The following is an 11,893-nucleotide window of genomic DNA, read 5'->3' as shown; positions in this document are numbered from 1 at the left end:
AATAAACATGAATTCGGTAGCAGATAATATGGTTACTGAACGTATGTCGATCATCAAAGAATTGGGTGTTATTGACAGTGTCGAATCTGCTTGTTTGGCTCAAAAGAACAAGCGAATGCTACATTGCTTAGCTGACAAGAATACATCCTTTTTTCACTCTTCACTTAACAGAAAACGTAAAAAACTTCAAATAGCGGGTGTCATGTCGAACGGTGATTGGGTAACTACTCCTTCGTTGGTTAAAGAGGTTTTCTTCAATTACTTTACCAACAAGTTTAAGGCACTGGATCATGACAACATAGTTCGGCCTAGCCCTCATATTCGGAAAATTAACACTGAGCATTCTTCGATGACTCGGGATGTTTTTTCAGACGAAGATATCAAAAACGCGGTTTGGTCTTGAGGAAGTGAAAAATCTCCGGGTCCCGACGGATTTTCCTTCAAATTTGTCAAACACTTCTAGGACACTTTGAATACGGATATCCTTTGTTTTGTTCGCCACTTCTTAGACACCGGTTATATTGCAAGGGGATGCAATTCGTCTTTCTTTTCTCTAATCCCGAAAAAAGAAAACCCTATTCACGTTAAAGACTTTCGCCCTATTAGCCTCATAGGTATTCAATACAAGACCATTGCAAAGCTTTTGGCTAATAGAATAGCTCTGGTTATTGATGACCTCATTGGTCCAGAACAATCTGCCTTTATTAAAGGTAGGCAGATCCTGGATAGAGTTTTGATGGTTAATGAAGTGGTTAGTTGGTGCAAGAAAAGAAATAAGAAGGCGATGCTTTTTAAAGTAGACTTCGATAAGGCTTTCGATTCGATTCACTAGGATTTTATTTTGACTATGATGCATCACATGGGATTCAATATCCGCTGGATTACCTGGATTAAGGCTTGTCTTGTTTCTTCGAAAGCTTCGATATTACTTAACGGCAGTCCTTCTTCAAAGTTTAGCATTGGCAGAGGTCTTCGGCAAGGTGATCCTCTATCTCCATTCCTTTTTATCATCGGGATGGAAGGTCTTCAAGCGGCCATCCATGATGCTACCAATGCGGCACTTTATCATCCGCTTCACATTGGTCCTGATTCCAACTACTTCCCGATTTCTATTTGCATGTAAGCTGACGATGTAATGTTTTTAGGAGATTGGTGTGCGACGAATGCAGCGAACATTTTTCTCATCTTATCCTGCTTCTTCGCGGTGTCGGGTTTAAAGATAAATATCCAAAAATCTTCGTTGCATGGAGTGGGGTCCATAACTCTGAGGTTTCTAATCTTGCTTCATCTTTAGGGTGCATGGCTTCATCTCTTCCTTTCTATCATCTAGGGCTGCCAGTCGGCATGAACATGAAACGGGTGGAAAGTTGGACTCCTATAATCGATAAGGAAAAAAAAACGTCTTTCTTCTTGGAAAGCAACCATGATTTCCATGGGGGGAAGGCTAACTCTTATTAAGTCGGTCCTTGGAGCCGTTGGTTCTTACTATTTGTCTATCTTTATATCGCCAGTCACGGTTATAAAGAAGCTTGAAGCTTTGCGTGCTTCTTTTTTTAGGGAGGGAATCAAAAGGTAAAAAAGATTCATTGGGTTAATTGGCGCCTTATCCTTAATCCCCTTTCGAAAGGTGGTCTTAGAGTCACGAGCCTTTCCTTCTTAAATCTTGCGTTACTTTACAAATGGAGGTGGAGATTTATTACAAACTTAAATGCCTCATGGGTCAAGGCCGTCAAATGCATTCATAATCAAAGGGGCAATTCTAGTTCATTATCTGCTAATTCTCCTGGTATTTGGTTTGATATTGTTAAAAACATTGATTTGCTGCACAATTCCTCTTTAGATCCTTCTTTGTTACGGGTCCGAATAGGGAATGGAGAATGCTCAAAATATTGGTTTGATCCATGGTTGGATGGCTCTATTTTAGCTAATCGTTTCCCCAGATTATTTGCGCTTGACATCAACAAGGATTCTACGATTGCTGCTCAAGTTTCGATTACGGGTGGAATTGGTTTTGGAGAAGATGTCCTAGAGGTGGGATTGAAAGTGAACAACTAACAGATCTAATCAACAGGCTAGAGCAGATTACTCTAACTCGGAATGATGACAAATGGGTTTGGATCAACAATAATAATGGAACGTTCACGGTTTCGGATGCTAGAAATATCATTGATGATTCTCAACATGCTCCTTTCTCGAGCACAACAAATTGGTACAAAGTTATTCCAATAAAGATCAATGTATTTGTCTGGCGTTTACGTTTGCTTCGTCTTCCCACCAAGTCTTCCCACCAAAACAAACTTGATTGCTCGTGGTTTGATCCTGGACAATGATTATTGTGGTCTTTGCAATGATGCTCCGGAAGATGAACATCATATTTTTTGCTCTTATGTTGTTACTACCCAACTCTGGCTTCGTATTAGTATATGGATTGGTATCGTCATCCCATTGTGGGGCTCGATGGATGGCATGTGGTCTTGGATAGACGGCGTCTCTATAAATGAGTCGAAGAGTACCCTCCTTAGAGTCATCTTGTTTTCAGCGGTGTGGAACGTTTGGAGGTTTTGAAACTGCTACATTTTCAACGACACTTCTTTCAGAAAACATCATGTTTTTGATTACATTGTGGTCATGAGTTTTAATTGGTTGTATTCTAGATCGTTAAAACAGAGGATAGATTGGACGATATGGTTGCAAAACCCCCTATATGTGCTGTAATTTTTGTTCTTGTTCCTAGCGTCTCGCTAGTTTTTTTTTTATAAAATCTTATGCCGTTCGAAAAAAACTAGATAACAAGTCAATAGGTGGGACGATTCAAATGTCGGGACAAACAATCAACGGGTGGCATGACTTTCACCAACGTCGTTCATCAACGACGCAGATCATCGTTTGTTTTTTGGAATTTTCGATACCTAAAAACGAAGTCACCACTTGTTGGGAAACTTAGAATGCCCTGGTCGTCGAGTATATAGACACACAGTATTCGAGAACGAAGTTTGACTAGTGACTCAACTCACTTGCCTTCCAGCACCGGGCACCCCCTTGATTTGTTTGATTGTAAGGCTGTTTAGATTGATTTGTTGGATTATAAGGCTGGTTAGATTGATATGTTGGATTCTAAGGATGGTTATATTGATGTTCTGGATTGTAAGGATGGTGATATTGATATGTTGGATCGTAAAGATTGTTTATATATTGGATTGTAAGAATAGTGTGCATTTGGAATTAAATTTTTTGGATAATAGGTGTCATTTTAAGGTTGTAAAATGCTACGACAACTACAACTAATATCATGTGGATCCCGACGCAAACGATGCATTGAACGTGAAATATCGACGAGATATATTCCAACCAATTGATTTGAAATTGCGTAGGCCAAGAAATAACTAAAATCATCTCCATCATCAGTTTATCCAGCATAAATGTATCCACTTTGTATTTCATGCATAACTTTGAATCTATTGTTAAAGTGACCATTTTTAAAACATTTTATAATAAACTTCTACGATTCTGAATTTATTACTCGGGTGACATATAAACTATGGAGTATACAATTTTTAGCATTAACACTTGATATGTGAATCAGAATTCGAATCAATTTGTATGTTAGTATATCTTTGGATCTATTATTATTGTAAATTATATTATATTTTTCATTGACGCTGTGTTCTCGAGTTTTTTTTTTTTAAGTGGAAAAGAGTGGGATGGAAAAAGGAAGAGGGAATTAGAATAGAAAAGAATGTAATACAAAATAAGATACATGTATTCTCGAGTTGGAAGGTGTGTAAAAGAAATGAACGATATATGAGCAAACTAAACATTGTTACAATTATACCATTTGCATATTTGAACTTCTAGCCACTATTTAATTGTTAGTTTTCCGTATTGAACGTGAAAAAAAGAAAAGAAAGAAAGAAATAGAGAATGATGAATTCGTTATTTTTTTCATTAGCTTATATTAGTTACAACAAATAATGTTTGCTCCATCAATTCAAAGAGTTGGAGTTGGATAAAATCATATTATAGATAATCTCACTTGCCTACTGTACGTATTCGATGAGGTGATGCTGAATGCCCCATATTTATATATTCGTATATTCGTATGCTTAGGAGCATATGCATGCATCATAGCAACTGTACAATTCGTATTAACTAGAAAATTACCGGCCCGCACGATGCGGCGGGGCCTTTCGAATTTCATACTCATATTTAACGTAGCGTTATGTATTTACATATTTAAAAACGCGTTGCTACGGGTATGTTTGGAAACACATGGTTAGTACCTAATGGACTTCACGTTTTTAACGCCAGAAAAATCGCATAAATAAGGAAACATAACCATAACATCATGTTTACATATATACATAATGTTGAGCGAGAACTGAGATAAAAAAGTTACAAACAAAAAGAGAGAAAAAGGGGCACGAGGACTTGAACTCAGGTTTTTTCTCTTAAAAACTCAAAATCTTACGACTTGCTCTAAACATCTAATTGATATAATTAGTTGGGTTTGTTTATTATATACTACGTATAATGTTTTCTTTCATAAAAAAAAAGATATCCGTTTCAAATATAGCTGGTTGCGTTTTGTTCGTAAAATTAATTCGAGTTTAACTGTGACAACGATGAAATCTAAATCGCAACGGAAAAAAGGATAAATCTCGTCATAAAATTGGGTGGGTTTTATCTAAGAGTTATTATGTTGAATTAAAATGTTACACTTTAGCCCTCCTAGTTATTATATCTGGTATTTTTAACCCTATATATTTACATATTCTATCCCTTATGTGTAACCCACTTTACATAAATTTCCCTTGGCAAAAACTACATGTACCAAAGAATGAAACGACCAAAATTTTGTTTGAAAATTTTGTTTGATATTAGTATATATGGTAATAATCAAAATATAATGAAACGACCAAAATTTTGTTTGAAAATTTTGTTTGATATTAGTATATATGGTAATAATCAAAATATCTTTTGCTTTTTTGCAGGAAAAAAATAATGTTGGTAATGAAATAATGGAAGGATTAGAGATAATATTAAGACAAATATGTCGCTTTCCCTTTCAATCTGCCCAAATATGGACGGAAAGCGTTATTAACAAAAGTCATATGGACTCTCCTTCCTACTCCACTCCTCTCTTTTCCTTTCCACTCAAAACACTACTGGAAAAAAGCTCTTTCCGGACGACAAATCCGGACGATTTATCGTCCCAGAAAGTCTTCCCGGACGACACATCGTCCGGAATGTGTCGTCCAGAAAGGTTCGTCCCGGAAAGTTTTTCTGGACGACAGTTTTTTTTTCCCGGACGGAAGGTGGGGCCCACATTGACTTTCAACGCTAGCCTTCGTGGATGCTTTTTCCGGACGACTCTTGGGGACGACTTATCGTCCCAAAAGAAATAATATTAAAATGATATTAATTATTTATTATTAATTATTTATTCATAACAGAAAAAAACCGGACGACTCTTTCTGGACGACTAGTCGTCCGGAAATCACTCTGCTGTTTCGGGACCAATTCGTTTCTACTGTTTCCTGCCGTATTCGATACGGCACATTTCAAATATCCAAACCTGCTACATAAATAAGATTATAGTTTCACAAAATGCCACAATAACATTAAAAAAAAATATCCAAACGCGACAATAATTATCCATACATTTTAAAATCCCGAAAAACTACCAAATCAACTAATATCGTTTACAAATCAACTAAACTTAACATAATTGTCTTGAAACAACCGGAAAAACACCCAACATAAGCATACTTGTCTTCAAACACACCAAACAAATTACAAATCGGCAAATGCATCGTCATACAAATCATCATCATTGTTACGGCTTGGGCTCGGAGTATTGGAATTGGAAGTACCGGTAGTATATCCAAAATTTGGTTGAATATCGGGAGGGACTACAAGATTATTAAAACGAAAGATTTGTTCAATTTGACTTGCCGTGTAGTATGGTTCCATTGGTGGTTGGTGGCTCCGACCGTTAGAAGATGAAGATGCGGAATTACTTGCCGACTTTGGTAACTTTGGGCCCACTCCGTGTTGATATCCGGTTCGCTCACCCAAAACTTGATCCATGATATCGGTCTAGTCTCTTCCCGGTTGTTCATTTAGCAATTCCTTCATTCGTTTCTACAAGATTAAACAAATATTAATATTATATATATATATATATATATATATATATATATATATATATATATATATATATATATATATATATATATATACGAATATACTTATATATATACATTTCGGGACTTTATATATATATATATATACACGTTTCGGGAATATATATATATATATATATATATATATATATATATATATATATATATATATATATATACCATTTGACTTATATTTATATTTATATGTAGTACACCAAAATCTATAAAAATTTATTACTTACGTAGTTCTGTTTTGGTTTGAAAGCGTTAGTCCACGTGGTTCCGTCCTTGGGTTTGTGCAAGAGCTTGTAATTTTTGATAGGACCGAAAGGTTCCAGACTGTGCTTTACCTTATTCCCATTCTACAAACACACAAAAAATAACTTAAATGTATATAAATCAAATAACATATTTTCTAACATTTTATCATTTATGTAAAACATTAAAAACAAGGAGGTTTAAGTAATTTACCAAATGTTTAACTATCGATTTTCTTCCATGCAAATTGTGGTATTGGACACAAGACCGGTTTTTTGCATTTTGCTCACAACGCTTTTGGTATTCTTCGTTAAGCATCAAGTCAACAAAAGGATTCCCGAGTTCGGCTTCAACGTTCGGTGGTGGGTGGGAACGAATAAAATTAATATCATTAGGAAAGTCGCTTACAAGGTTTTTGTAATAACCTTGTTGTTCACTTTTTCCGTTTTTCCATCTATCCCCCGCTATCTTGTTAATAGCAGCTCGGACTTGTTGTTCTCTCTCCGATTCTAATCAAGTTTCAATTTTAAAGAAATTCTACGAAAAAATAATAGATATATTAGAAGATTGTATATAAGAAACGCATATATATACATATATATATACATATATATATATATATACATATATATATATATATACACACACACGTATATATATATATATACACACGTATATATATATACACGTATATATATACGTGTATATATATATACGTGTATATATATATGTGTATATATATAAACGTGTATATATATACGTATATATATGTATATACGTGTATATATGTATGTATATGTATATGTATAAGTACTAATTAGTTAAACTTACGCGGATATTAATCCAAACTAATTCTTTTGAAGCACATGTATATGTATAAGCACATCTGCCCAACACGCGTAATGTTTCGGGAACTTTGGGGACCTAACAACACTAGCTATCAAATTAACAAACATTGAACTATTAGGGCCTATCGGATTAACGATTCTCCACGTAAAATCAAAGTCAATCTCGAGTCGTCCTTGAGCATCTCTCAATTTTCGTAAACCTATGTTTTTTGTTTTTCCCCGTTTACCCCTTGCACTAGGTTGGGGATCGTTATCTTGGCCACCGGCCCTAGCACCGATCATTAGGAAAATGAGAGCAAATAAATTCATCTGCATAAATACAAATAAAGTGAATAGAACAATGATATATATATATATATATATATATATATATATATATATATATATATATATATATATATATATATATATATATATATTGTAACAACCCAAACCAACCCTCGACCAAACCACGCGAAAATACAAAAAAAAAAAAAAAGTTTCCTGTGCAGCATACCCGCGCGGCGCGCCAGATAGGGGCGCGGCGCGCCAAAGTGGTATGTCCGGAAAGTTTTAAAATGCGAAAAAGATCGACTAGTTCCCGACATTTTTAGACGACACGCTTTTAACCACACATTCAAATATGTAAAACTATCACGATTCAAACATAAAAAATGACGTTTTACAAGTGGGGCCCACATCAGCCGTTTTACGAGTTTAATACCATCTACGAGTTTCGACCACCAAAAAGTTTAAGTTCCAAACTACACAATGAGCATGGCGTTTGGGATTAAACTACCCAACTATCGGTCAAACTCCAAGAGCTACTAAAGCCAAAAGTGTCCCCTAGCATCAAGCGGGATCTCTAGTCCAAAACGATGCCCTTACCCTTGTCCACAACCGAACCTATAAAATGGTAAACAACGAGAGGGTAATCAAAGCTTAATGAATGCAATAATTATACGAATACATATATAATTATACCTACTTGCATACACTTACACACCAAACCGCAAACACGCTAGCATACACACTTAGCTTACCGTCACAATAACGAGCTATAAATCACCAATACTACAAGCTAGCATAATAACCGCATATGAATATAACTCGAATAATATAATATGCTTACAACACAAATAACCATGGTCGACCAATAGTACAAGGGAACGGCGCTCGCGAAAACGCCATCGGTGTTCATAACATCCGTTAGGGCACTTAACACCTCGCACCACTAACCCCTAGGGTGGCACCTTAACACCTCGGCACATCACCCCGAGTGGCATCTTAACACCTCGATGTAACACTCATTATTTTACGGAGTGGTGTCTTAACACCACGACACTACACTCCTAGGTGGCATCTTAACACCTCGATGCTACACTCTTCACGTGAAACGTGGTGTCTTAACACCTCGACACTACACCTTTCATGCTACAACAAATAGATACATTATATACATACGCATATAATTATTCCACTCACCTCAAAGTCTTGTGAAAAGATATCCGAGCTTGCAAGACCTCAAAGTAACGTACCTATCATATTATACACATCATCAAACGCAAACTCAAGTCGGTCAACCAAACCCTTTCACCATTCTAAGCCATTTTGACCCAATGGTGCAATTTCAACCCATTTGCACCCTTAACCCTAAATTGGGTCAACACACACCAAAACCCTAATCATTCGTCAAGATGGGTTTAAAACACATTTAGGTCACAAGGCTAACTCGTTTTCATAATTGCTAGGCCACTTAGGTCATTAAAGACTCATTTGACCCATTTCAAGGTCAACACACCCATTTGGGTCATCCATACCCAATAACACCCATTTACATATTATTAAAGTGTTCTAGCACTAACTAACTAAATTTAAGACTCAAAAGTCCAATTAACACATTCAAACCCTAGGTTAGTCATCAATGAGCCTTCATAACCCATATTCACCCAAAATCCCCAAAATACTAACAAAATGGGTCTTTGGTTCATCACTAGCCCAAACCCTAACCCTTAAAGCAATTAAAGTAAGAAACTGGGTTTTATAACTTACCAACACAATCACCACGTAGCTATCGACTAGATGAACGACTTTATAACTTGCACCGAGACCCGATTCAACCTCTTTTACCCTTTAATGGAGCTTTCTCTCTCAAGGATTGCACTCTCTCTCTAGAGTTTAATTGGAGAAGATGAGGTTATTGTGGGAGTAGTAAATGAGCTCCCCAAAACTGATCTAGGGTATTAAATTCGGCCCCAAGTGAAATTACACAATCGCCCTCAAAATATCTATTTTAAAAAGAAGAAAGGAATCTGTCGCAGACAGATGGCGCGGCGCGCCACCTAGCCGCGCGGCGCGCGACCTCCCAGTTCAGCATCTTTTGTCTTTTTAATTATGTGCAACAAAAACCCCAAACTTGAGTAACTCATATACACATATGTACACTACGAATATTCGGGTCTTACAACTCTCCCCCATTTATTCGGATTGCGTCCTCGCAATCCAAGCCGCATGACACGAGGGAAGATAAACTAACACGAACTCTTCGGGCTCCCAAGTGAACTCGGAACCTTTACTTCGTCACCATTGAACCTTAAAGGTCCTCACCTTTTTATTCCTCAACATTTTCACCTTCTCGTCAAGGATAGCAATCGGTTCTTCGACATATTCTAACTTGTTGTTTAGCTCGATCTCGTCTAAAGGCATCCATGAGGAATCATCCGCAAGACACTTACGGAGGTGGGAAACATGAAATGTATTATGGATCCCCGAAAGCTCTTCGGGTAATTCTAATCGATATGCAACTTCACCAATACGAGCTAAAACCTTGAACGGTCCAATAAACCGAGGAGCTAACTTTCCCCGTTTTCGAAATCGAATAATACCTTTCCATGGCGAAACCTTAAGCATCACCATATCGCCTTCTTGGAACTCAATCAATCGCCTACGTCTATCGGCATACGACTTTTGCCTATCTTGAGCCTTCTTCAAATGTTCCCGAATCAAATCGATCTTGCTATTAGTTTCTAAAACTAAATCGGTACTCCCGATCTCTCTTTGACCCACTTCTCCCCAACAAACGGGAGTTCGACACCTACGCCCATAAAGCATTTCGTAAGGTGGCATCCCGATACTAGTATGATAACTATTATTGTACGAGAATTCCACCAAAGGAAAACGCTCATCCCAACTACCACCGAAGTCAATGATGCACGCTCGTAGCATATCTTCCAAAGTTTGATTCGTACGTTCGGTTTGACCGTCCGTTTGAGGATGATACGCCGTGCACAACTTCAATTGCGTACCCATATCTTCATGAAACTTTTCCCAAAACCGAGATGTAAAACGGGTATCTCGATCCGAAATAATATATATAGGAACCCCATGTCGCGAGACCACTTCCTTGATAAACAACTTAGCCAAAGTCTCCGACGATATCGCTTCTTTAATGGGAAGAAACAAAGCGCTTTTTGTCAATCGGTCAACTATAACCCAAATCGAATCGAATTGGGTTCTCGCCATTTTAGGTAACTTTGTAATGAAATCCATGGTAATGTGCTCCCATTTCCATTTCGAGATTTCTAACGGTTGCAACTTACCATACGGCTTTTGGTGTTCGGCTTTTACTTGTAAACACGTGACACATTGCTCAACATACTTCACAACATCATGTTTCATGCCTGGCCACCAATAATCTTTCTTCAAGTCATGATACATTTTTGTCGCGCCCGGATGAATGGAATATTTTGACTTATGTGCTTCATCAAGTAGCACCCGTCGGTAATCACCCATCTTAGGCACCCACACCCTTCCTTGAAAGGACAACAAACCACGCGGGCCCATAGTAATGAACTCCGATTGGCCCACGATTCGTTCCACATGCTTATTGTGAACGTAAGCCTCTATTTGAATCTTGCCAAGCTTCTCAAGAAAATTGTTGGAAATAATCAAACGTAACGACCCCACTTTTATCACCGGATGTTGACTCTTTCGACTCAACGCATCCGCGACAACATTCGCCTTACCCGGATGATAAAGTATTTCACAATCGTAGTCTTTCACCACATCCATCCACCTACGTTGGCGATAATTCAAATCTCGTTGATTAAAGAGATGTTTCAAACTCTTATGATCCGAATAAATCGTACACTTGACACCATACAAGTAATGGCGCCAAATTTTCAACGCATGCACTACCGCCGCCAACTCAAGATCATGAGTCGGATATCTTGTTTCGTGTTACTTTAATTGTCGAGAGGCATAAGCAATGACTTTACCTCTTTGCATTAGAACACACCCGAGCCCATTTAGCGAAGCATCACAATAAACCGTCATATCTTCCACACCTTCCGGTAATACTAACACTGGAGCTTGACACAACTTCACTTTTAACAATTGAAAAGCAATTTCTTGTTCGTTCTCCCAAATAAACTTAGCATTCTTCCTCGTCAACTTCGTTAATGGAGAAGCAATCTTAGAAAAGTCTTGGATAAACCGACGATAATAACCGGCCAATCCGAGAAAACTTCGGATTTCCGTAGGTGTAGTCGGTCGTCCCCAACTCTTCACCGTCTCTATCTTCCCCGGATCTACTTGAATACCGTCTTTGTTCACAATATGACC

At 37.5% G+C, this 11,893-nt stretch overlaps 1 protein-coding gene across 1 annotated transcript; it reads left to right on the top strand.

Annotated features, from left to right (window-relative positions):
- Nucleotides 1-859: 859 nt before the first annotated feature.
- Nucleotides 860-2,055, top strand: LOC139841605 (uncharacterized). Its single transcript, XM_071831818.1, has 3 exons — nucleotides 860-1,119; nucleotides 1,170-1,443; nucleotides 1,558-2,055. The coding sequence occupies exons 1-3, from the start codon at nucleotides 860-862 to the stop codon at nucleotides 2,053-2,055; spliced, it is 1,032 nt and encodes a 343-aa protein (XP_071687919.1).
- The last annotated feature ends 9,838 nt before the right edge of the window (nucleotides 2,056-11,893 follow it).

Source organism: Rutidosis leptorrhynchoides, chromosome 4 (genome assembly GCF_046630445.1).
Source record: "Rutidosis leptorrhynchoides isolate AG116_Rl617_1_P2 chromosome 4, CSIRO_AGI_Rlap_v1, whole genome shotgun sequence".
NCBI classification, from domain to species: domain Eukaryota; kingdom Viridiplantae; phylum Streptophyta; class Magnoliopsida; order Asterales; family Asteraceae; genus Rutidosis; species Rutidosis leptorrhynchoides.
This window is presented reverse-complemented; position numbering and strand designations above follow the sequence as displayed.